At 40.5% G+C, this 27,214-nt stretch overlaps 1 protein-coding gene across 1 annotated transcript; it reads left to right on the top strand.

Moving 5' to 3' along the window:
- The first annotated feature begins 433 nt into the window (after nt 1-433).
- MTTP (microsomal triglyceride transfer protein) lies at nt 434-27,101 on the top strand. Its single transcript, XM_083862431.1, has 18 exons — nt 434-604; nt 4,861-5,048; nt 5,619-5,762; nt 7,761-7,868; nt 8,583-8,699; nt 9,743-9,882; nt 10,751-10,901; nt 14,281-14,438; nt 15,298-15,466; nt 16,047-16,154; nt 17,044-17,256; nt 18,227-18,438; nt 19,055-19,152; nt 19,254-19,375; nt 20,157-20,384; nt 24,161-24,285; nt 24,637-24,807; nt 25,686-27,101. The coding sequence occupies exons 1-18, from the start codon at nt 544-546 to the stop codon at nt 25,852-25,854; spliced, it is 2,682 nt and encodes an 893-aa protein (XP_083718557.1). The 5' UTR covers nt 434-543; the 3' UTR covers nt 25,855-27,101.
- Nucleotides 27,102-27,214: the final 113 nt, after the last annotated feature.

Here is a 27,214-nt window from a genome sequence, read left to right as displayed (position 1 = left end):
CACGTCTGAGTCTGTAATGAAGTAGGATCAGTTTTTGGGATGGCACTGATAAATCCCATGTACTTCTGCTTTCAGGAAGACCCTTAAAAAACCCTCTGTCTCTGTGGTTGCTCAGAGAGATGATGACAGATGATGCCAGACAGTGGAGACAGTGGTCAGGATCTGGTCCCTGATCTGGCAGCAACAGACACTATCACACTATCACCCTTTTGTTCAGAGAGAGGAATGGTAGCAGACTCCTGGTTCTTCCAGCACTGGAGGTGGGCTCTGCTGCTTAGAAATGGGTCTGTGTGGGGTCAGTATTCAAAAATGAGGTGATCAGTAAAATGGGGTAGAACCCGCCAGTTACCTTAGTTCTTAATAATTAACTGGAAGTCCTTTCATGAACTTAGTACCTGATGTGGAATTTGGAATCTGACCTTTACTACATCTAGATAAACAGTGTGGCCGAGCCTGTGGCTCTCTCTGCAAACTCCACTCTCAGCTCACTTCTTGGAGGTTCTCACACTTCATGCTGCAGTTAGGAGCTCTGCAGAGTCCAGCATGATTCTCCTTACCGTGTTGTTCCTTTGTATCATTTCCACCTACTCAGCCTCTGTTAAAGGTAGGTCTGTACTGGGCTTGGTTCAGCTTCTGCCTCAGCCAGAGGCATAATCGTGTTTATGCAGATCTGTTTTGCCTCAAAAATTATCAGCTTTACTCAGACATGCTTGAGTAATACAAGATGCATTTATTGTTAGATTTAAGTGCTTGTGGCATTCCTCCCAGCAGAGGTGATGGAGGAGATGATGTTTTCAAGTGCATAGGGCCAGTGGTGTGACCAGGAGATCAAGGATCTTGACCTTGCTTAATCAGGACATACTGTGGGGGCACCAACTTCAAAGGGGCTTTTCACACGCTCAGAAATTAAACACATGGAGTGCTCTGGTGGAGCAGAGCCAGGAAGTGCTCAGGGCTCTCCAGGTTTCAGCTTCTGAGCAGTTGACTCGGCTACCATTGAAGTCCATAAGAAGCATCCTATTAATTTTGTGAGAACTTTGCTCTGTAGTAAGTCTTGAAAATCTGGATGTCTTCAGAAACTCTGTGAGCACAGCTTTACCCAGGTGTCCTGACAAAGTCAAGGGCATAGAAATCTTGGGGACTGTCTGCTTCTACAGTGCCAATGTATGAAGCAAGGAAAGGTGTCTGTAGTAGTGACTCATCATGTACAACTTCACATTAAATTTAGAGGAACAGCAGCCTTGAGTTTTTAGTTTAATGAGAATGATGATGAGAAGCAGGGGGAACATGCCATCCTGGGTTAAGCTGTTAAAAAGGCTGTAGAGATGCTCTCATAGGTGCCATCTCCTGCTTCCTGTAGGGAATCCAGGACACCGTGTAAGCACAGAGCAGCAACCCCTTCCTCCCTACCCTGCTTCTCTACATCCTGATGACAGGAGTTATAAAGGAGAGAAATTTACAGGCGGTGCCTTTACCTGTGGATTTATTTCATGAGACTGCCATGTTCAGTTTATAGCTAGGAACCAATGTGCCACATTTCTGGTGTCTGATCTTCCCAGCTTCCCCTTAATATCAATTAAGCAAAGCTTCTTGATGTGCAGTAATATTTGCTTGTCACATCCCAGGATACTGAGCAAGCATTTTCTCTTCAATTAGTCATCTCTTCAGCTCTGCCAGATTTCCTCTCTCTCTTGTGCAGAGAGATTGAGAGCTAAATTACTAGCCCAAAGGCCACTTGGTGCCTTAGTGTGAGAGCTGGGATTAGGATTAGTGTTTTATCTTTTCATCAGGCCATGCTGCCTTTTGGAAATATTGAAACATTATTCTGTTCAATTCAGGTAGGTAAGCACACATAAAACTTTCCTGCTGCAGTTCCACCTGAAAAATGTTTTCAAATATGCTGATGGGGTTTGCTTTTTGAAGCTATCTGTTATCAGAGACAGTGGCAAATATGATTTATGAAGGTAAAGCTAGCAAGTAGTTAGAGACACACATGCTGTGCATGCCATATGTATTAATAAAAGGCACAGGACTTGACAGCTGTCTCTACTCATGCAGTGTAACCTTCTGTATTATACAGTATCATGATTTAATTATAGACTTGGCATGTTACCCTTAATGACAGACACTTAACATTACTAGTCAAACTATGTGTTATGCACTCCACCTTGGAAGCAGCACTTCTGACCCCCAGAGAGCATTGCTGGGCTAGTGGCAGTCTGTGTGTCCGTCTCTCCTCCCTTCTCAAGCAGTGGGACACTTGCCATCAGCTAAAATGTCAATGGCTGCACAGGCAGCCCGTGCTGTGCTGAATACAAAGGAAGGAGCCACTAAAAGGAGGGCTTTCTATTAAGAAAGTTTCTATGAGAAAGGAGTTGCAATATTCCTTTTAAAATAGTACTGGTGTTTACTTCATGGAAGTTGGCATGAAAATTTAGTTGTGCTGTTTAGAATACTGGTTCTGGCCAGTGACCCTGTATCTCTGTCTCTCATCTGTGAAGATCCCCTTGCCTCTCAGCCTGACCACACTATTCAGTTGTCTCTCTTGGCTTCCCCATTTCCATAGAGATAAGTGCTAACTCTTTGGGACTGCTTTCAATACTGCCTCATCCCTGCTGCTTCTTATCATGATCCACTGTTGACCTGCCTTTTCCCAGTCTGGCAACTAAAGGTGTCTTCCCCCGTGGCTCTTGCAGTGTTTTCTGTGTGTGAAATGGTGAAAGCTTTCAAAACTACATGTTCTTCTAGCTTTCAGGAATACTTTGCAATTATTAGTTTCTTCCATGACACTTGCAAGAAGCTGCTGCATCATTTGCTCATCTGTTTGCTTTAGGATGGAACAGCTCTTTTGTATGAGGGGACAAGCAAATGCTAAAAGGGAGGAAGAGGGAAGGAACTCTTACAAAAGGAGAATAAAACCATGCATGTGCTCAGTTGCAGGGAAAGGAAGAGGGTAGGTAAAAGGTGATTTTAACTGAAAATAGAAAGGGAGCAAAACCACAACATGCACCTTAACTAGTAAGACACTTGTCTCTGAGCACCCAGATAATTTCTCTTGGATTCCCCTACTTATTTTTTCCTTTAGATGGGACTGTGTTTAGAATGCACCTAGTGGGTGGTATTCTTAAAATCTCAGCTAATAATAAGTCCTTTGCACTGCAGTTTCTGCTGCAAATGAAGGACATTTTGAACCAGGAAGCAACTGGCTCCAAGGGACTGCAGGGAACATGGGGTGTCCCTGAAAGGCATAGCCACCTCTGAGAAGGTACTGAGCACCCTCTGCTCTCGAGGGTAAGGTAGCTTCAGAGCAGGGAATTGGGGAAGGAAATTGGCTAGGAAATTCACAGTAAACTTGCAGGAAAGGTTGTATGCCTCTTGGTGACTTTGTTTTGAAACAGACACACAAGACATGCAAACCCCATTGGACCAACATGAATCCTTCAGTGTCCCTGGGGAAAAAAAAAATCAATAATTACAGCTTTGGCCTCTCACATGTAAACAGGCTGCGCCCACTGGGATCACCAGACTTGCTGCACCACATCCCCAGCTGGCATAAAGTATAAGTCAATTTAGTTCTGTAGCTTTGCCAGTTTACACAACTTGCAGACTAAACTTGATGGAGTGTCTGTTTTGCTCAGGGAAAGGTTCTTTGAAGCTGACCTTAATCTACTGCCATATTATCTGAGTGAACAGGGGAAGGATGTGAGCAAAATCCTAATGAAGCAGGGGTTTTGGACTCTTTAAGAACTACAGAATGTATCCATCCAGCCATGATGGAACTACCCTGTGCACCCACCTAAATGGGCTTTAAAATACTAAAGTGAAATAAAACTGATTTTCCTTTCTATCAATGCAGTGATTTTAAATTTATTTAAGTGAGTCAGATAAAACAGAAGATATAACATAAATCAGGATAGCCTGAAGAATCTCTGCAGGGGACTTTGAAGACACTGATTCCATTACAGCATGCTTATTTTTCTTCTTTCCTCTGCCCTTCCCTGTACTTGTCATAAGGCTGAGATGCATCTCCATAAGGACAGCACTTCGTGTTTCTTAGATTAACTCTGTTGTGAACTTGTTGTTTCTGCTCTGTACCTCCTGAACTCCATGAAGAAATTTCCAGTGCATTCAGTGGTGCAGCACTTGTGAGTTTGAGGCTGGTGCTCTGCTGCTTACAGATAGCACCTGAGGTCACTCTATGTGTGTTTGCTTTGAGAATGTTAAGAGCACTTAGTGTACAGTCAGCTTTTTTTTTTTTTTTTTTTTTTTTTTTTTTTTTTTTGCTTCCCTTCCTTTTTATATTCCTTAAAATACATAAATTAGGAGCAGAGACATAGCTATGGGGACAGTTATTTAGTTGAAAGAACAAGAGCTTAATTATTTAATATAAAAAATACATTCCTAATGTTTTCATTACATTCATGTCACCTTTGGGCAAGACTCTCAGTAGGAAGATTCCAAATAAGCATGCAAGAGATGCAGAGAATGATTTCTGTTGGCTCCAACAAATCACATTGGTGCATTTCACATTGCTAAGCACACAAATTATGTGATTACTAACAGTATTTTGAGTTGCAAATAATTTTGGATTAATTTGTAATGCTAACATAGCTGAAGAAAAGAATCTGATTTTGTGACCATTCCTATGTTAAATAGGTACAATCAGTGTCAACTTAATCACAAAAAAACCCAGCTGCTTCAGTGGGACAGCCTCTGTAGTCAATACCAGCAGGATCAGTCCCGTAAATATTTTGTTTGAAATTAAATTTTTAATTTTTCTAAAGGTGTTTCTTAGAGAAAATGGTAGATTGTGTGAGTTAGTCAGTTCTAAAATGCTGTTTGTTTTTGCTTTCCAAACAGGGCACACTACTGGGCCAAGCCTAAATAATGACAAGCTATATAAGTTTGCTTACTCAGCTGAAGTCTATGTTGATCAGGTGAAAGCATCACTGCAGAAAAGTGCAGGATATCGGATTTCTTCTGGTGTGGATGTCAACCTCTTATGGAGAAATCCTGACAACGATGATGACCAGCTGGTCAAAATTACGGTAATTATTGCCACCAGACAACTTAAAACATACACAATCTTTTCTGCACTTATCTAGCTGCCAATCTAATCTCAGAGAACTCACTTTCAGAACAAAAGCTAAACCTTTTATTGTCTAGTCTCATCAACTAACCCAGCTGCTCTGATGATGATCTAGTTCCTGCAGAATAAGATTTCACACGTATCTATCTAACATCATAAGCCAGAATATCTCCTGTATTTAGAAATTACTTCGTGCAGCACCTATAGCTTCAAATAACTGGTGTGCAAATCCTTACCCAAGAGGCAATGTGTTGTCTGAAGCCCCCAGTTCTACCTACAAATAATGACATTTTCTAAATAGAAACTGGGTTTGGTACTTAGCTTTATGGTGAGATTTTCTGGAACTTATTTCCCCAGTGGAGAGCTGGCTTCTTTTGTAAACTTTGACATAGTAATCATGAAAGATTAATGATCAGAACCTGAAATGCAGAAATAAGAACATTTATTATGTGATTTAGTCTATCTACCCTACTCCAGGAGAATTCTACACTGCTCTGTACATTAATTTTCTCTGCTTTTACTTTCATAGATAAAAGATGTTCAGGTTGAAAATGTGAATGAACGTCCAGCTGCTAAAAACATCTTCAAAGGAAAAAGCACAGAGAAGATCATTGGGAAAGACTATCTGGAGGCTTTACAGAGGCCCATAGTGGTTGAGCTAGTCCGTGGAAAAGTAAGACCCTGTTCTTTTAAAATTCAGTCCCTAAGGAAACATGACACGAATCTTTTGTAAGAGACTTGAAGAATTTACCAGTTCGCTATTCTCTCAGTGTTTTTGATAAGCCATTGTGTCCTATCATTCTATGTGAAATACAGTAGTTTAGAACACACTGTAATTTACCTTCTAGCCCAAGCCTATTGTGCACTGAGAACACCACACAGTGGGGAAGTAAAGGGCAGATTGTCCACAAAGATATAGGTACACATGAGGATATATGCACAATTGCTACATGGGATTTGTGCCATTGACTTCAGCAAGGGCAGGATTTTGTCCAAGATCTGAAGGCAGAAAAGGAGATACAATTTATCATGAGGGATGTTCTACTGAGTCTGTGAGGAACGGTGTTAATCACTTTAAACCATTATCAAATATTTTACCAGGACTGCTTTTCCCAGCTCTTTGGTTTGCTTATTTACTTCTGTGTCACCTGAAGTTTCAATGGTCCCAAGTATAATGAGCTTGATGCTGAAAGAGCTACAGCCTTACATGTTTTTCCTCCACTGAGAGACTGTCTCCAAAAATCAGAAGAGAAGGCTCAGAGAGCAGGGGTGTCTCAACACATGCCTGGGTTTTATATCTTGTCCTGAGAGAATTCCAAAGCACTGTACCAGCACAGGAGCACCCATGTCCATTTGTAGCTCTGAGAGTCCCCATTTCTCTGAGAAGAGGATTCAGGTACATCCATCCCACTCTCTTTTTCCCTGCAGAGCTGCTTATGTGTCACCTTGTACTCAGCCTACTCTTCTGGCCAGGGAGTGGTGAGGCTCGTGTCATGGCTGCTCCTCCCTCCTTGCCCCTGGTCCTTCACACTCCTGTTGCTTGTAGCATTAGGCCAGGAACCCCATTTTCCCCTCTGCAGCCGAGCAATGCTTGGCAAGTGGGGCATGGGCAAAGGAACTGTGAGAAAGGAGGAAGGTTGAAGGTCACACTCCCTTTTCCCTTCTGCAGAGCAGAGTGAGGGCTGTGACACCCTATCCCAGCAGGATCTTTACCTCCTGCTGTAAATAGGCACTGAGCACATACCCTGGCTGCCAGCTCAGCCTGCTGAATTGCAGCTGCTATCAGACCTGCTCAGTAACTTTCAGACTCAGCCTTGTCATCAGTTTTACACAACATAAAAAGGAACAGGACAGCACTGGCTGTGAACTGTACACATCCGTACATGAGAACAGAGGTACCAGAAGAACACAGAATGCATCTGCTCCTCATACATTGCACACTTTCACATGCTAAGGCTAAGATTTACTATTAAGAACTTGGGCTTTTTCTCAGGTAGTAGGGTCTGTACACTCCTTTTATGATCTCTTTGAGGTGTGACACTTTCATCCTTGGCACAGCAATTTCACTTTTCAGGATTGCCTTGAGATAACACACTGGTTGTACTTACAGTTCCAGAAAAAGGGGGCACTTTTAAAGCACCTTGAATGCGAAGTGGAGGTACAAAGTCTTATTACCAGAGGAGAGGCTCAAGCACAACAGTTGACCCATGAAGTGCAAAGGTTGTGATACGTTTGACATGTCATTGAAGTAATTCTGTCATTTATCTATGATTCATACTGAGTTTTTGTAACTTGTGATTAAAGTACAACAGATATTATGCCCCTGTGATTACCTGAGGATTATGCAGAGAAATGAGTTGCCTGTGAAATTATGAAGTTTCCCATTTAGCATCTGAATTCTCTGTAATTCCAGGAGGAGAGATGCTCAGTGCACTGAAACTGTACTTAGGTTCAGCTGAAGGCCGAAACATATTTCTACTGTTATTGTGAAGCCCTGCAGCCTCTGCAGTTTGCTTAAATAAGAGCAACAGCTCCAAATTCAACTTTCTATTGAGAAAAAAATGTAAAGGGAATTTTTCTAGAGTGGCTCCTCACTATTCCTTTCTCATTTAACCAGATCTATTACACACTTTTGAATGCTTTTTATATATACTTTTTTTTATCCTTACAGGTCAAAACCTTCTACTCTTATCAAAATGAACCTGGTTTTACTCAGAATATTAAGAGAGGTCTGGCAAGCCTTTTCCAGCTACAGCTGCACTCTGGCTCTTCCCGTGAGGTATGGTGCTCTATCAGGCAAGATTATCATCACCTGAGGCTCTGCTCTGAAAGGCAGACCTGTGGCTCCTGCTGACTTCAGAAGGAGTGAACTATGATAGAAATCAGCCCTTTGGTCATATGTAAGGTTAGGGACATAAAGACAGACTTCTGAATATTTGGTGACACAAGTCAAAATGCTGCAATTAGCATAAAAAAGTAGTGCAATCTGTTTGATTTAAAATGCCTTTATAAATTTAGCACACTTTGGTAATAAACTACCTTAAAACCAGGTCACTATAAAAGTGATTATACTGCTGTTTAAAGTTGGTTGATTCCTCAATTCAATTCAGTGGAGTCCCATTGTAAATCTGAGTACCCACACAAAGTTAGCACTGGTTTAGCTGCATCCATTTAATTTGCCTTCCGTTGTTAAATTTCTAAACCTGTTCCCTTGAACAAAGCTCGAATTTAACTCAAAATTGTGAGTATAGTGTGAGCTGCCCAGTATTTCCTAACTATTTTGTTTAAACAACCATTGTTACTTTTCTTCATAGCCATCTAATGGATAGTACCCCTGCCAATCCAAAGCAGATAGTTAGAACCACTGACATCCTCAAAAAGCATCTCAGGTACAGGATTCCAACAGTGGAGAAAATGCTTCATCTTTGGAAGGTGTTGTGGGATCCCAAAGACAAATTCAAGAAATTGTCCTAATCTAACTCTCTTTTCCAAGGTGGACATTTCTGGGAAATGCAATACTACTTACCATGTGCGGCAAGATCAAGTGACTAAAATAAAAGACCTGAACTCCTGTGAAATAGAAAGGAAAAGATTTACCAGCCACAACCGGGTATGATTTCTTTACCAAATTAAAATTTATTCTTCCTGTTTAAAATATATTCTTAGCAGCTACTACTCATCTTCTCAGAAGTCCTTCTTACATTAGAGAAACGAAATTCTATATGTAAATTTTGTGGTTTTACTAGCCCAAATGTCATATGTAGTTGGAGAGTTGGAGTGCATGGAGAGAACAGGGAATGGATTCTCCTGTGGAATAAACCACTTTGGCTCAGCTGATACAGATACAGTCATAGTGATAACAATAACCTTTTTCCCATTTGCTGTAAATGCCAGGCAAGATTCTGACTCCTGAATGGTTAGGCTTGGTCAGGCTTGCCTGGAAGATCAAAGGCTTCCCTAATGCTCTGCTGTAATACAGGAGATGTGCCATAGAGGTAACTGAAGCCCTGCTACAGCCCTAATGGTCCTCCACTGTTAATAAATGTCTTTCTAAATAGTCACTGCTGAGGGCAGGCTGGACACCTGCTGAAGACACTGGGATTCTCCACATCAGAAACTGACCTTTCTCAGCTCAGAGAAGTACAGAGACAGCACACACTCTCTTAATAAATTGCCTCAACACTATGACTGGGTTCCCAATTTTCACACTTAGCACAAAGACATTCTCTTGTTTACAAAACCAGAATCAAAGCCAGCCACCTTGTTTGTTCTGAGTGTGAACGTGACAATTTCATTTACAAGACATTTTTCTGGAAAAGATTCTTGTCTTATTTAAAGTGTATCTTAAACTAAATGTAGTACTGAGTGCGTTCTTGGTTGCAGCCTGCGCCATAATTTCCTGCCCTGCTCCTACTGTCTTTTACCCTGGTATATACTGAATTTGAAGCACATGCTGTAGAAGTGAGTGGCTTCTTACTGCAGAGGGAATTCTCAAAAACCCAGTTCATAGGCTTAATTTGAGATGCCAGCCTATGTGCACCTTTCTCATATGGCTCTACTTCATTACAAGTCTTACCTTCATCTGGAACTCTTTTCCTATTTTGCTGTTTGTTGAATAGCCCTCTTTCTGTTTTATTTTTGAATATTTTTCAGATCTTGGATGTCGGTACAAAAGGCACATCTGCTACAGTTTATGTGCTGGAAGACAGTTTCATTAAATCCGTTAAGGCAGAAGAAAATTTTGTTTTCGTTCTGAATTACCGACGGAAAACAGGTGCCAAAATAGTTTCAAAGTAAGTTGGGCAATTGGACTGTCATTGATGGTAGCAGGACTAATGGTTCAAGTCAGGTTGTATGTGTAGGTCTTATAGAATTGAGGCCTAAGGCTGTGAACTCTGCAGGCAAGGATTTAGGTCTCTTTTTTATCCATATACAGGTCCAGCTATGCCAGGTACCAAGTCCAACTTTGATTAAGGGTTCTACTACACCACAAATGATAAATAATGGCACTCATAAGAAGTTAACTGAAAACAGCAAGAATTGGCCAAAACCTTTTAATAAACTCATTAGTGCTATAGGTATTCTGTCTTCCCATTTCTCAAGAAATACTTCTGATAGATTTCCATTTCTAGTATGTGAGATTGGAAGTATAGAAAATAAAAGCTACTGCATAGAAAGGAAACAACAGTGAAACCTAGATCTGTGTTAGACTCTGGACTCCAAAGTACCGAAAATGTGGAGATAACTCATACAAGATAAATGATTCAGGCATCTCAGTAATAGTTGACATTTAAAAGTACATTCAAAAATTTCACTTTCCAGATCTTTTAAGAACAAATACATAAAACATTTCAGAATGTATGTGAATACTGAAGGCTGCTTATCAATTGTTATAAATCTGTGCTTTAGGAAGTCTCTCATACAGATATTTTATTGCACATAACTCTAGCAGTAATTTTGCTGGTATCAGCAATTTCTGTTACCTTAAAAACCCCACAGACCTGCCATATCCTGCACATTCTAAAATAAGGCTTCAATAAATCTGTATTCTATTTTTTTTTTTTTTCTGTGGAGGGTTTTTTTGTTTCCTCTCGGTGTGATTTTTTCATCTCTGCACTGACGGTTGAGCTCTAATGGTTTCCTCACTGTGTGGATGTACAGGCAGAGGCTGGAACTGAAGTCAGTCCAAGCTGGGATGGGACTGATTGCTGCAAAGCAAGTCGCTGGTGTGATCAAGACCTTGGACCCCAATTATGTTGCCATTCCCCTGGAAGCAGAGCCAGTGAAATCCGAATGCAAAAAGTGCCCTTCAGTAAGTAAACACAGGTTCATTGGACATCAGGTTGCTTAGCTGAGCAGGAAAAGTGTGAAAGCAAATTTTCTGTCCAAGCAGAACTAGGTCAGGTGCAACATATCCATATAAAATGCACCGTGGAGTATGGAGTGTGGAAATGTTGCAACGGTGCTCATCCCACAATGATGTCATGAGATCTACCACTTAGAGTACCAACCTTTTTGCTCTCTTTTAAAGACTGTAATATTTCTCCAGATCACTAGAAAATACAACACTGTTGTTTTATCTCACCTTTGCCAACCTCGAGCTGGCAGAGGCTTATTTCCTCTAGGTAGAAAATTAATCTTAAGGTGGTTGACTGGTGTTTGTAAACAGTTCTGTCATGGAGGAGCTGAACTGTTCCTAGGAATTCAAGTTTGTTAGCCTTTCCTCAGGCAGGCTAAGCATTTGTTGGTAGTATATTTAATCTCTTCTTACTACCTGACCCCGAGGAAGTCTTTTGTTTAAAGTATTTTATAGGTATTTTACAATACCTATATTGTAATACAATACAATATTTTACAATAAAATGGGGCTTTAGTATTCTTGGGAAGTCCAATAATGTTCTCATTTTTCCCTGGGGAAAAAAAAAAAAACCTGCCTTGTTTTTATTATATTTATGACATCTGAAGGCTAAGAGCATGGCACTGTAAATGCATTATCTTTTGTTTTACTAATGATATTATCATAAACTAAATAAATTACTACAGTGACTGTTGGCAAACAGTATTAATGCTATTACCACTGAGGAATGAATGGGAACATTAGTTTAATGATCATTATTCTCTGGTGTTGATAAGCAAGATACAACTTCTATTCAGCAGACATAATTTTAGTCCTCCAGAGATACTCCTTATGGGCACAAATATGTTCCTATATTGGAACTTGTCCTAGTTATTTGGAAGTAGCATTACACTGTAATAATTTATCTTATCCAATACTTGTTGAGCCACAGAGCAGACCAAAACCACATATTTGGGCAATATAGAAATGATGCTGCATGTGTGCTGGAGCAGTTCTGAGCAGGGAATATTGAGGCATCCTAAAGAGAGTAGGGATAGGTGCGTTTTCCCTGACTCTACCATCGGGGTTTGTGCTGACCAATTTGTCACTTGGGACTGAGTTTGTCATAACAGTTATAATTTCCAGACCAAGATAACAAACACAGGGTATAATTCCAGAGCACTGCCTGAGGACTGAGATATGTCATTATAAACCTAGTGGCACGAGGAGAATGAAGTTCTGCTTTCTCACTGTATTTTTCAGTAACTGCTATGAAAAGATGGGCTCTATAAACAGAACGCTGTATCCAAAGCAGCAACATAGCATATGGTACTTATATATCATAGTATACATTAATGCCCTGCTGACATGCTATGCCTTAGAGTTTTACATTCTCAAAGCCCTTTTTAAATTGTAGCAGGTCTTATCTCTATCTTTATGAAATTGGTAAAATAACCATTACTATCCTCATTTCCCAGATGGCAGCACTAGCTTCCCTGAGGTTATGGCAAATGTTTGCACTTAAAATGAGGTCTAGATTTCTGTGTTTAGACAACATAAAGCATGCTCTTTTCAGAAGAAGCTCATGCATCTTACACTCTTTTATGCTCATGGTTCCTATAAGAAAGGCTTCCTGTCCCTTTTGAAGATGAGGTGGGTTTGTTCTGTCTTGTGCAGCCAGCCTTTGTATGTTGGTAAACAGCTGTCAGACACTGACATTCAAAACCAACTCCTGCTGGGTTTAGAACCTCATGGTTTGGTTGGAGTTTTCCTAGAGTGCTCACAAGACCTCTGTTCTGATCTCTGTCACAGAAACACAGGTCTGTGTCCATGCTGAGTTGCTGTATAGAAGGGTGTGCATCTTGTGCCTGAATGTTTGGGTTATTAAATCCAAATTGCCTGACATTCACATCAGGAGAATGAGGGCCCTCATAAAAGTCAACTGTGAATGGTGTTTTTAATGCCATGGTCACTGCAGGAGAAGGCAGTTGCTCCTTGTAGCTGTTGAACAGTTTGAGCACCTCCAAAAAAGGAAGGCTTGGTCTCCACTCTCTTTTGCTTGAGATGGCTCCAGCTTGCATCTCCCACCTTACTTGTCTCTAGGGTATGGGCTAAACTGACCAAGAGCAGCCTACACAGCTGGGCTCTGCACAGGAGAAAATACAGGAGCAATGAGGTTAGAGGGTTTTTTGCTGGACTGTGGTGCAACTTCAACAGGGGGAATAAAAAGTGCCCCATATGTTTATCCAATTTCAGTTAATAATAGCAACACTGACCTTGGTGCTAAGCACTAATCACCAGTTGAGGTTAAAAGACCCATCTGTGCCTCTGAACATGAGCTCCTCCCAGCTGGTCATTAATCTTCAGGAAATATCCTATGTCTCAATCATTGTTGCCTAATTATTGTTTGTTACAGTCGATAGAAGTTGCACTCTGTACTGATGAATGATCCTTCTAATTGCCAGCAGGTTCAAGTGCTATTGCCCAACACAAAGCCCACAGAGGGGAAGTATTTTAGTAAAGGTCAAATGGGTGCTACTGCTATTTCCCACTCAGGAAAACTGCAGTAAAGAGTGCTGCAAAGAACAGCTGAGTTTTCCCCAAGGAATGTTCTCGATAATTTGAGATAACAGAGGCAAAGGTGAGGGAGAGAGGAAAGGTCAAAATACCAGCACCAGTTTCTTATGGGAGTGCATCTGGAAGGACAGATATAGGTCCTTTGCTACCACGTTGGCTCATTCAGGTAAAAAATGTGGTATGGGAATAAATACAGCAGCCACAAATTACCTGTTCTAATACCATCTTACTTTTCATTTTGCACAATAGCTACAGATCCCTTTGTATGCAAGTTTATGAATAAAAAATGGGAATAACTTCTTGGGCATTTAATCCTGTTCTATACTAACCCAAAGTTATCATCCTCTCAGAAAATATGATTAATTGGTGAATTGGGGATCATGCATCTCCCTTTTAAAAGAATCTACTTAGGAAAAAATGGGAATGTAAGGCAAAGACCATATTCATCAGAAAGCACAATAAATTTGCAAGAGAAGAGAATTCATTTTATTCCAGTTACAGTATAAATAAGTTTTATTGTTCCAAAGAGATTGCATTTAAGGTCATATACAACATCAGAAAAATACCAAAGTGTTGAAAGAGAGACAGCTATAGAAATGTTTCAAAGATATTTGTGCTGGGATATCATAAATTAACTAATACTGAGCTAAAGGATCAACAAACTGTTGGACTTCAGCTAATTTGAGCAACAGCTGGCCTACATATCTGTATTTATTTAATCTCATTTTGAGAACTGAAACCACAATCTGAGAGATTTGACATAATATTTGTTTTGCAGCTTTCTGAGCACTGGCAGAGCATCAGAGAACATATGCATCCTGACAAACTTTCCCAACCTGAAGCAGCAAAAAGCTTTTTGTCCTTTATTCAGAACATCAGAAAAGCTACGAAAGAGGAGATACTGAAAATTATTAGGAGTGAAAAGCAAGAATTTCTGTAAGTTACCATGAACAAGTTTTTAAAAGGTTTAAGTTACTGAAAAATTCAGAAGGGCAAATTGCATACAAAGAGATTGACTTCTACTGGTGATGTCCTAGCAATGCAAACCCAGTATTCAGTACTGTCTACAGGAAAAGGATTTTTTTTTAAGTTATGTTTGTTCTTGTAATATAATAAATTTTCAGCACACCCTTCAGCCACCTGGGTCGTATCTACAGTGCAAGTCCAACACGCTTTGTAGTTTAGCTTTAAAGGTTCTCAAACCAAATGCTTGTTCTGAAAGACCCTATAACTTGTTCTTGACTTGCCACTTGTTTCCTTCAATAGGAAATACAGGAGAGAAGGGGAAGGTTGGTGCCTGGGAATTGTCCTAGTATTAGAGTTTGGTTGTGAACAGCATGCACATGGAGACTTGAGAGTTGAAAAGCATTTCTGAGTTATGTGGTTGGGATCTTTCAAATAAATTGCAGCAGTTGTTAGCAGTGGAGATAAACCTGAGAATCACTCAGGTAGCATAGAAGCTTTTTCTCTATGTGCCATTGTGCATGCAGTACTAACACTTTTTTATATTTACAACCTTGTACTGTAAACTTTAATACATTTGTAATAGTTGGTTTTTTAATACTTTTTTGGTCCACTATTTGTATAAATTCAAAAATTATCATGGATATGAGTTTCTGTACCATTTTGAGGTGAGAGTTCAGGGATACTTGTTCCAAAAAGAGTAGAAGATTTTCTTACTTGCAGTGAAGAGTTGTTTCAGTACATTAGCTTATTTCTCTCAATATGGAAAGCCTTTTCAGTATTGACCGGCTCATTGCAATGGTATGTTCATTTAATTTCTACTTCTTTGTAGTCCACAGGTAGTGGATGCTGTAACCTCAGCTCAGACACCAGAATCACTGGAGGCTGTACTGGAGTTTCTTGACTTTAAGGATGCAAGCACTTTTATCCTGCAGGAGCGGTTTCTGTATGCCTGTGGATTTGCTTCTCACCCCAGTGAAATGCTCCTGAAATTATTAACTGTAAGTCCAAGGACAAAACAAATACAACAGAGCTAATACTCTTATGCCTCACCCCAGTCAAAGGGGGAGAGAAGAAGAAACAAGGGTTGCTGTTTCTAATTTTCTTTTCTTTATGCTGTCCAGGGTTTCCTGTAAGTGCACCATTAACATAGAGTCTGCAAACAACAGACATTCCTAGGTCCAGACTGAAAGACTATTTACTTTGTAAAATATTACCAAAATCTAGTACTTAGAAAAGAAACATAATACTGTACGTTAGGAAAATAATTTGAGGATTGTTTGATTGTTGCCTTATAAAACCAGAACTGTAAATCCTTTTTTTCTTCTTTTCCCCAAATGAATCTAATTGAGACATTGAATGTAACTCAAAGTGCAAATGGCAGTGATTTATTATATATAATAACCTATGTAATGATAGAGATGTGCTGTGCTCTAGCCTGAGCCCAGGCCATCATGGTAGTCACTGCCCTTGCATTGCATTAATGTTCACAGAAAATGAGGGAGCCTGTTGAACCCACAGCAGAGTGTGGCTTGTCATGTTTACACTGAGACACTAAACAGCTTCACTTTTGCATGACAGGAGAAGTTCAAGGGGGACGTTGCCAAAGAAGAAATCAGAGAAACTCTTGTCATTGTCATGGGAGCGCTCATTAGAAAGCTGTGTGACAGGGATGGCTGCAAGCTGCCAGTGAGTATCTGATGGTCACTGCTGCCCAAATTCTGGTCTGCAACACACCTGACTGAGCCCTGGTGATGTTACTGGGAGAGCATGACAGACATGGGAAGCAGATTCTCCCATTTAAAACAAGCCCATGAACTCCTATGTTTGATAGAGGATTGTTTTTGGTTTTTTTTTTTAATAATGACTTCTACTTGGTCAGATTTAGGTTTTTATCTTGTCTTTTTCCATTTCTGTGGCTGAATTTGTCAACAGAAGCTGCCTTTTCCAAAAGCTTTGCATATCTTCAGAGAAACACTGGCAAAATCAGGATCTGTTTATTATTTACAATCACCTTAGGTTAGCTCACCTCTTTGAAGAGAATTCTTTGATTCAAGTACTCAACCGTGCCCCAAACATTCATAGAAGAAGGAAGACTTTTACTCTGAACATGTACTGTGTGGATGCTGGTGTTAGAGGATGAGAATGATCAGACAAGGCTGCTGGATCTGTGTTGTTCAGCTCTGCAGTACACTACTGAAAAGAGACAGAGCAGCTGAACAGGCCCTTTTAATTTCCTTTGGCAATTGCCAAGCAGTTTTATAACATTATGTTATGAGACACTGAAGACCACTTTCCTTGCCTTTTTGTGTGGGGACTTGTTGGCCCCACAAAAAAGATCTGTGATGTCCCCGAATTGGGGCAGGAGCAGCTGGCAAGTGATAAAGCTTTGGATCAGGTGTCACTGTGGCTGCAGGCACTTTGGTTATCCTTGAACGAAGCCATCAATGTACAAATGACACCTTTGCTAACCCTGTGCAACAAAAACACGCCAGAACCCAGCCCTGCCCCTTCTGCTCTTGCAAGGGGAACAATGGAGGTTCATGATCACCATTTAATGTGCTGTTGATTTTCTTAGGCTGTTGCGGAAGCCAAAAGGTTGATTCTAAATAGACTGGAGAAGGCCAGTAAAGATGACAATGTGCAGATGTACCTGCTGGCACTGAAGAACGCGCTCCTTCCCGAAGGAATTCCAGTGCTTCTGAAGTATGCTGAGTCAGGAGAAGGGCCCATCAGCAGCCTTGCTGCCACTGCCTTGCAGAGATATGATCCTTCTTTTCTCACCAAAGAGGTAAGAAAATATACTGCCCAAGAAAAGAAGTGCAGGAGACTGTATTAAAGATAAAGGATAAATTATCAGAGTTCATTCCTTGTCATCAGCAACATGGACAGTGAAGTTGAGTACAATCTCAGTAAATTTGCTGATGGCACCAAGCTGTGTGGTGCATGTCAACATGCTGAAGGCAAGGAATGGGCTTGGTGGACAGGTGCTGGTCAGCCCTTGGCTCCAGGGTCACACACAGCCACCAAAGGTGGCGTGCAGTCTGTGGGGAAAACCGGGCTCTGCTCGCCAGAGGGAGCACTTGGGCGCCTGTGCAACCTCTGTTCTTCCTTGTGCTTTCACGTAGCCAGGGACAATACACTAAATAAGAGAAAGGTAAAAAAGCTGCATTTAATCCTGCAGCCTCCAAGAGTAGGAAAAGACATAGAAAATAGTGGGACAAGAGGTCCTGCCTCTTCTGCATTACCTTGCATTCCATTTCATACCTGCTGCTGGCCACCAGGATTGAGGATGTCAGGGTGCTGCTCTGCAATGAGCATGCTGGAGGCCATTCTATCAGCTACATGGCTTTCCACAGACTCCCCTGTTATAAAGATGTGTAACGATCTTCTCAGGGATAAGACGCCACCACAGGCACTATCTAGAAAATTAAAATAACAAGATTTTTGATTTTTAAAGTACATTTGTTCTTAGTGCTGCTGCTTATTTACAGCCCCACTTTGAAAACCAGTGTGTAAGGCTGTATTTGGTCTGTGGCTGAGAGAGCATAACAGATGTCCCACTTGTCCTTGTGGTCACTGAGCTATACATGTCTCAACATTCCAAAAGGACCATGAAAAACATGATGCTGAAAATATATCCTTATGTATTAGCCTTAGCTATGGAGCTAACTTAAGCTGATATTATAAACGAGATTCCAACCTGTACTTTGCCCAGTCATCTGCATGAGCATTGAGTGAATAATGTGTTTCCTGACCAGGTGAAGGAAACAATGAACAGGATATACCACCAGACTCGCAAAGTCCACGAAAAGACAGTGAGAACCACAGCAGCTGCCATCATCTTAAACAGTGACCCATCCTACATGGAAGTGAAAAACATCCTGCTCTCCATTGGGGAACTGCCCATGGAAATGAACAAGTACATGCTGTCCATGATCCAAGATATACTGCACTTTGAAATGCCTTCAAGGTACATTAAGTTCAGTGTAAATAAATACAATACTTCCTTACAAAGAACACACAGGTTCACATGAATTATTAAAATTTAAGGAGAGTATAAAACGATATCTTATTTTTATGTCCCTTGTATTGTTATTTCCGAATAAATCCCTTTATTTCAATGTAATTCTTTTAATAGCTATTCACATTTTCACAGGTGCAAAAAATAATTAGGCATCTGACTTGCGTTACTGTGAAAAATATCATCTGTTGATCTTAATTCTCTCAGTGGGTCCTTTGCTTTTATATTTTAAGAACAATGATGTGGAAAAATTTTAAACATCACAATGTGAGAATGAAAATAATCAATATTTATCTTCTTCTCAAAACCATTAAATTTCAATCAAGACCTTTGCCTGCCTTTCTTCCTATGACTGCAGGGAGTACCTGAAATTGAAAGAGAGACTCTGGGTTAGGGCAGATTTTTAGTGGGAAAAGGTAAGGGTTTTGAAGACCTTCTTTCCTACTGGGAAATTCACCCTCTCTCAAATTTGATCTTTTACTTTTGAAATTCAAAAGCTAGACATTTGGTACTGTAACATTTTTGTATTTCAGTGGTTTTGTTTGTTTGTTTTGAAATACCACAGCAAAACAATTCGTAAAGTTCTGAAGGACATGCGTGCCCATAACTATGATCGCTTCTCCAAGATGGGCTCTTCCTCTGCCTACACCGGATACATCACACGTATGTAACCATGAAACTGCCTTTGAACCCTCTCTGTATTCCCAAACAATTGATTAATCCACTAGTTTAGTCACAGGTACCTTCTTTCTTTTTAAATCAAGGTGGTCCTGATGTGTCATCCACATACAGCCTTGACATCCTCTACTCTGGCTCCGGCATTTTACGGAGAAGTAACATGAACATCCATGTTTTCGACAGAAATGCTGAACTTCATGCCATCCAGGTAACTGCCACACTGTACATAATAACTAACCAGTCTCTGGTCCTTTTCTTACAGCTTCTAAATCAATTCAGCTAATGCTTAAGACCATGATGTTTGCTGTACTGGGCAGAGAACAAGCCAATAACAGGGGAAAAACAATAACAGAGGAAAACCCCACAATGTGGCATGTTTTCTATAAACAAAACAACAAGTGTTTTGTTCTCATACATCAAACTCTGTGTCTGTGTAAAGCCTATGCTGTTTATCTGATGTAATCAATAAAAGCTTTGTGAGTTTGTAAAATCAGGTCCCAGTTCAGGTATGTCACAGAATGGAAATTCAAAGAGTAGAACAAACGTACAAATCAAAGAGATTTAAATGTCTGTGTTTTAGACTTTTCTTAATATTGGCAAGAACCTTCAGTATTATAATTCTTCTAAATTTATGCAGGACAAAAAGTGTGCAGTGGAACATCTCTGGCTTTTCCTCCCAACTGTCCCTGAAAAATAGTTATATGAATAAAGGAAAATCTGTTTGAAAGAAAACTAATCTCAGGATTGTGATCTGCATGTGGGTAAATCCTGTTCAGCACCTAAAGGGAAAAACATGGCATGAGATTATTTTATTTTCCATTTTTCTAGGTGTTCTACCTAGTTCCATTAAGTCTTAACCTCATACCTTTTCCACTACAACTACATAAATTAGAATTAGGCTCTTCAGCCTTAAGAAAATAAGTGGTGTTGTTAATAGTCTGAATCAGGCAGGATTTTTTCATTTGTTCTGTATCACTGTTCCTTCATAGGTGGTGATCGAAGCTCAGGGTCTTGAGTCCATAATAGCTGCAACTCCTGATGAAGGCGAGGAAAATCTGGACTCCTTTGCTGGCATGTCAGCCATTCTGTTCGATTTCCAGCTCAGGCCAGTGACATTTTTCCAAGGGTATGGTGATTTAATGTCTAAAATGCTCTCGGCAACTGGAGATGCCATGAATGTGGTGAAAGGACTCGTCCTTCTCACAGATTTCTTACAGGTACTAACAGCACATTATTTGTTTCTTTTTCTGTTTCTTAAGCACAGAGGGTTCCTCCCTCATGCTGCTATTGTAGGACACCTTATTTTCTTTTTTTTTCAATGCTGATAAGCCTGACCAGTGTTAACCTGGCTACCTTTACTAGGAGAGCAATAGAAAAGTCATAAGTATTAAAAACCAGAATAAAATTACATGAAAACCAACCTAGCACAAAGGTGAGAACAGATCTTCTAGAAAACAGTGACACTGAATAAAAGCAAATCCAACTGAGTTTCCTGTTGAAAACTCATATTGCTTTCAGCTATGACCTCCCCTCCCACAGTTTCTTGTAATACAGTATTGTCCATGTGACCACCTAAGTTTTCCTCTTCACAAGTTGTTCAGGGACCTTGTGTCCACTTAGGCAATAATTGTCAGGTGAATTAATCAGATAACTATCCTTCAAAGAACAATGCTGAGAGCTCCAAATTTCAACTGTTTATTTCTAGGCAAAACAGGGAATTAAAATGAGGATTACACAGCTTTTATGCAACTGCCACCCCAGATCATTTGCTAATTTTGTGCATAAATAGATTCACGTATAAATATAACTGGCTATATAATGTGTTATTGGAGGACTAACAATCTAGACATCTCTCCCAAAGTGCAGGGTCAGCACTTGATTTGGTATCTTTGCTCTTCCCAAACAGAGATTTCCTTAGAACCTGTGGATTTAACAGCTGTACTCAGCTCATGAAACATCTGCAGTCTCAAACTTTTTTTTTTTTTTTGGCTTTTCCCTTTTAATTCTTGGCAAAAGAAAATGCCAAAAGTAGATTATGAGACAATCCACTCTGCTCAAAATTACACAGAAACACCCTCTGCACATGACAGGTTTCCCCATCCAGAGCCCAGATCAGCTCCTTCTAATGGTATTCTGAGTCCAGAGGGCTTCCCAAGTAGTGCCCAAACTGGCTAACTAAAGCTCATTCCAACAGTGCTTTACAGTTCACACGCAGATTATGGGCAGAAACTTTACCATGACCTATTTAACAAACAGACCGCAGAGGTGAGAAAGATAATCATGTCTAGTCCTGAGCATAGGGAGCATTTAGAGAACTAAATATTTCCAACTGCTATGCATGCACCAAGCTCCAGACATACTCTGGCTGAATCAGCTGGCTGGGCACCCCTAGAGCTCTGCCTGCCAGCAAATTCTCCACCCCTCGTCTTTGGAGAACCTCTCAAAAGCCTGGGGCAGCCAGAGCTGGGACTCTGTGCCATTTTTAACAGTATCAGTGTGCAGTGTTTTCAGTCAGTCACTGCCTTTTTGGGAACCTCAGCAGCAGTGTCTTACTTCCACACCCCACAAGTGGTTTAAAGCCCTGTTAAACAGCTTCAGGCTGAGCTGCCTTTTAAGCACAGCCCATCTTTCTAAGAATGGTCTTATAGCTATGCTCCAACTCAACAGCACATCAACATGGTTTTGGCACTTCCATGTGCCCACAGTGTTGCTTGAGGGCTAAGAATAACCAGAAGTTATATTCCTGCTATAAAATAAACAGCTCTCATAAAACTGTTTTTGAGACTCCTAAGTCACCTGCATTAAAGTTCAGCAGTGTTAATAGTTCTCCTAGGCAACACACCTGCCAGAAGCCCAGAGAAATTAAATACTGTATTAATAGGTCAGAGAAGCCACTTGTAAGCCAGACCCCAGTGGAAGGTAGCCAGTTCCCAGAGATATGCTTGTTGCAACCATCTCTGCATGGCATTACAGTAAGGCTGCATTACAGTGCAGTACATGAAGACACTTTTTTGTTGAAACATGGCACATTTCAGCATGTTAAACCATAACAAATGAGTGATTCTGATCTTTTGGATCACATTTTCCACTGCAAATGAGACACAAAGCTTAAAATAGGAAAGGAAAGGAAAATACTTCTCCTGAGGAGGCTGGGTCCCTGTGATTTACACCTCCCATCAGCCTGGATTGGATTTGCACATGAGACGAGGGACAGGGCTGAGCTATAAATAAGGAAATAGATGAGCTAGTAAAACACAAGACAAGTGCTCCTTAGCTTCTCTGCTGGTTTCAGTGACAAATACAGCTTAATTCTAGGTAGCATTTAAGTCTTGAACCACGCAGCCTTTATAAACCCAGCCTACTTCAAATATTCTTGGGTGCAATTTGACAATACATCTATAAATATCTGCTCCTCTGGTTGTGTGTACATGTCTCTGCCAACATGTATACTGTTACCTCCTCACTCATTAGCAGCTACCCACCAATGCAGTCCCAATTAAAAGCAAATTAAAATAAAGTAAAACAAGCTTTATGTCCACACCTAAAGAGACCATCAAGGACAGTATTTTATGCCACATTGCAGTTAGTATAAAACCTCCCTTTGATTTCAGAAAGACCACAATTTCAATCCATGATTTTAACTTGAGTGAAAATAAGAAATCAGAGCATCATATATCCACACTTGCTGCGGTCATGCTGGATTTATAAGCCACAGCCAGCCCACTGCATTCTTTAAATCTTGAGCCCACTTTAGCATCAACTGACTGCCAAGACAGCTCTGCCAAGCTGGTTCTGTCAAGGAAATAATTTCAAGGATAGTTAACTTACCCTAAAAGGTGAAGTAACCATGTGCGGATACCATAATTATCCGAGTCTCTGATTACATCCAAATAACTTCAATGTTCTGAACAAAAACCTGCCCTGATGTTCCTCCTTGCTATAGGGATTAGGAAGTTAGACTGACTCTCTGCTTGCTTCTTTCTTAAATCTTGGGACAGCATTAGTTGGAGCCACTGGACTACTGAATAGCTAAGAAGAGAATAGAGACTTCTAGGGTGCCTGGACATCAAAAAGGGGGAGGAAATTCACATTCCCACATGCCCTATAAAGGCCTGCAATATTACAGATGCTGAGAATACCACAGGCACAGAAACCTGGGAGGAGGGAGAAAACCACCTGTGAGACTGGAAAAAGTGTCCTGTATGTGAGGCACATGATCAAAATAAGCTTTTCCCAAATTAATGTTTCTTTTTAAATTGTGAATTAATCCACTAGTGCTTAGGGAAGCAGGGCATTTATATAAAGAGAGCTAGATTGCCAATCTGGGTGAACCTTAAAATCTTGGCTGTGTGTCAAACCTTAAAAGTAATGAACTGCCATGACCCTAAGCTATATTCCACTTCCGAAATGGACTATATGGATGTGTTTCCAGTCCAGCCTTACAAGGTTTCATGAAGCCATGAGCACATTTGATATTTGATAGAAAATGCATTAAGTGCAAATGAAGGTGCATTAGCTGATGGGTTTGGCCGCCCAGCCACAGAAGACATAATTCCTGTCATATGGTGGGTTTGGAGCCGCTACACAAGTGGCAGCATCCTACTGCCAGTACAGGTCTGCTCAGAGCTGCTGAAGTTACACTGTGCTGGGCTTCCAGCAAGGAGTTTAATCTGATTTAGCTAGACTGCCATCACAGCTTCTTTGTGGGGCTTGTGTGGTAGCTCTTGGAGACATGATATTCCCTGCAGTGACACTGCAGAAATTATGCCAGCTGGCACACAGGGGAGAGGGGAAGGATGCAAGGTGCCTTGCTGTAGCTTCATCCCATTTTTGAGGGAGGGAGGTGCATCAGGATGTTTTGTCCATCCTTTCAGAAAATCCCTCTGTTCCTTTTCGTTCCTGCAAAATGACAAGTGGTGTGGGGCAGTACCAAAGGGAATAAGGAAACTTCTGAGGTCTGCAGTCAGTGACCTGTGCTTTCCCATGGCTCCAGGAAATCCAGCTGCAGTCTGGGCCCACAGCCAGTGCGCAGTTCATGGGTGGACTGGCCATCGATATCTCTGGAGGGATGGAGTTCAGCCTGTGGTACCGGGAATCCAAGACCAACGTCAAGAACCGGTGAGATACTCTCAACACACGCTGTGGCTGTAGACAGCTCAGGCTTCTCAGCTACAGTAGCACCAATGAGATGAATTTAAGTATAAAAGACCTTGCAGATGAGTTAGAATTAAGCAATTAAATAAATAGAATTAAATAGTTACGTGCATGGAAGAATGTTTGTACTTCTCTTTTCCTTTCCACTGGATAATACCAGTTCCCACTGGTCTCATGTGAATTTATATACCTTTACGTGAAGACCAGGGTCCTTTGAGGGCGGTTTTTATGTATGTATGGTAGGACTGTTAGTAATTCAATTTCCTCTTTTTTAATGTGTTTTGAAATAATTGTAATGCCTGATTTTTTTTGTAGGGTAGCCGTGTTTGTAGCTGGTAATACCGAGGTGGATTCCTTCTTTGTAAAAACTGGTATGGAAACCACTTTGGAAACAGAAACGGCTTTAGACTTCATCTCCACGGTGCAGTTTTCACAGTACCCATTTTTGGTCTGTATGCAGATGGACAGAGTGGACTCTCCATTCAGGTAAGAACTAAGAGCACACACTTTCTGAGGTATCCTTCCAGCCAGCTGCTGGAACTTTTGGTTTTCACAGACACAAGAGATTAACCACTGCAGCCAAGTTCAGTGCAGTGCAGGCTGTTACACACACTGACCTACCTCTCTGCTAACCTATTCCTCCCTGTCCCTCACCCCTGAGATTCAGAAATAACCTCTTTGAAGATCACAACTGATCAGCTCTGAATGTGCACTTCAGTCCAATTTTTAAATCTGATTTTGCGAGAGAACTAATTTAAGTGGCAGGACAGTAGTGCCCTCATGTGCAGTCAGTTCTGATGGCGACCTCAGATTTTGCCAGCAGTAGTTCTCTATTACACTGAGAGAGGAAGTGCAAAGCCATAAATGAGCCAAAGTAGAAAGTTTTCTTCATCATCTGCTATTTACTAGTGTCAAAAGTAAAAGGTAAAAGTAACTGGTCTGTTAAACTCTTGCAGCCATTGGGTTCTATCATAATTTATTAAGGCACAAGTTTTCCTGAAAATTAAACTGTGCAATAAGGTTAAAAAGATGCTCTTCAGCAGCCAAAGAATAGCATTTAAATTGGGTTTATTTGGTTTGTTGCTCTATCCTAATTGGGTAAGACCTAAGGAAGATAACATTTGCAGAACGTGTGCCAGATTTCCATTCAGGTTTTTATCATCCAAAAGATGGTTAAAAACCTGAGAGGAATAAAAGACCTTAAGAATCTTTGGGAAATCCTAAGAAAACAGTGTCTGCTATTCTGCAGCTACTAAAACATCTGCTGATTGTATCTGCTCACTGGGGAAGTGCCACCTCACCTGTGTGCAAGGTGCTTCTGCGCAGACCTGCTAATGCCAGAGCCTGGTGCTGTGTCTTTGCAGGACTCACATGACCAAGTACGAGAGCCTGCCCTCTGGCAGGCGCTACACCGCCCGCAGGGGGAAAGCAACCACCTTGGCAGGGAACGAATACCCTCTCCACCAGGAAAACTCCAACATGTGCAAGAAGGTGTTCGGCTCAAAGTCTGACTCTGCTGGCAGCTGGTTTTGAAAGCAGCAGGACCTGAGCTCCTGCTTTCCTGAATCCCTCAATGACTTAGGCCTGCACGTACCTTACCAGCGTGGAGCTTGACCTTGCACTGCTGCAGTTAATGGGAAATTTGCCATTGATTTCAACGGGCCAGGATCAAACTCTCACTACGTGCACAGTGTTTACATATTAACCTATATTTAAAACTTTTGTAAAAAAAAAAACCCAAAAAAACCGCTAAGGCAAATGAAGACCAATTTGCTGGGATTCCATGCACTCCCTTAAGGGCGGTGCTTGTTCTTCATTTTTACTTTTTTGTGCCAAAAGCAGAAGTAATCCTTCATTTTTCTTTCTTGGGAAATACAGAAGTCTGTGTTTTCAACGTGCAGGAAGAACAATTATGATGTATAAAGAATGATTATTTATAAATGTATTTTAAAGTATTTTAGGTGTTTTAGGCCTATGACCAATCCCCATTCAAATATTCAAGTACAATTAACATCCAGATAGGAACATGAATTCCTGCTTACTTAGTATTGCCTGTTTACAAAAAAAGCAGATGTTATTTTACATTATTTTAAAGGATTTTGTGGGGTTTTTTAAGCAGGCAGAACTCAATTATTTTTATTTATCTTTTGGAGTTTTTTTTTATTTACTGCTGTAGTAAAATGCAATTGATAAACAGTGTGGGGTTATGTTTCCAGAAGGATTTACAGTTGCCTTACTTCTGTTCTCATTGAAATCAATGGTATAATTTCTGTAGCTACAAGAAGCAGGAGCAGAGTTAAGCCAACAATGGCTGCTCATCAAGGTTGCCTCCGAAAAGTTTGTGTCTTGTGTGTAATCAAGGCAGGGCAGGTGCATTTCAAAAAAATACCACCCCCTAAGGCAATTCTGAACTACGAAGGAAAGGATCTTGAAAGAAAGAGATTTTAGATTTTGGATGGACAGTCTAGCAAAGCCTGTGCTGAGCCGGAACATTTTCTTCTAGGTAAGTTAGGTTTGTATTTCAATGGAAAAAAATAATCACTACTCAGACATGTCCTCTGATTAAAATTACTTATATACTTCAAGCGGTGTCTTCATAGGATTTGAAAAAAAAAAAAAAAAGAAAAAAAAAAGAAAAACAAAGTTTTACATTTACCTCAGCACTGCAGATTTAAAAAGAATATACCCCCTCCCAGCTCAGCTGATCTCTGGTCCATCTAATATAATTTTTATAGGACAAAGTGGGCAAGTGCTGTTCACAAAAAAAAGTAAAATAAAAAGCCAAGAACAATGTGTTTTTTTAAAAAAAACAAATCCAAAAGGAAGCAGGAAAAACTCATAAATTGTCATGAAAAAAATTATTACAAGATTAAGAAAAAAATCCAAATTCTTT

This window comes from Zosterops lateralis (genome assembly GCF_965231275.1).
Source record: "Zosterops lateralis genome assembly, chromosome: 5".
Classification (NCBI taxonomy): Eukaryota; Metazoa; Chordata; class Aves; order Passeriformes; family Zosteropidae; genus Zosterops; species Zosterops lateralis.
Note: the sequence above shows the minus strand (reverse complement) of the source record. Positions and strands in the feature narration are given on the sequence as shown.

Bases quoted from the DNA above. Each gene is read 5' to 3' on its own strand.
- MTTP (XM_083862431.1), top strand. From the start codon at position 544: ATGATTCTCCTTACCGTGTTGTTCCTTTGTATCATTTCCACCTACTCA. The intron at 5,763-7,760 runs GTAAGACCCTGT...TTATCCTTACAG, and splicing joins TTGAGCTAGTCCGTGGAAAA to GTCAAAACCTTCTACTCTTA. The intron at 10,902-14,280 runs GTAAGTAAACAC...TTTGTTTTGCAG, and splicing joins AATGCAAAAAGTGCCCTTCA to CTTTCTGAGCACTGGCAGAG.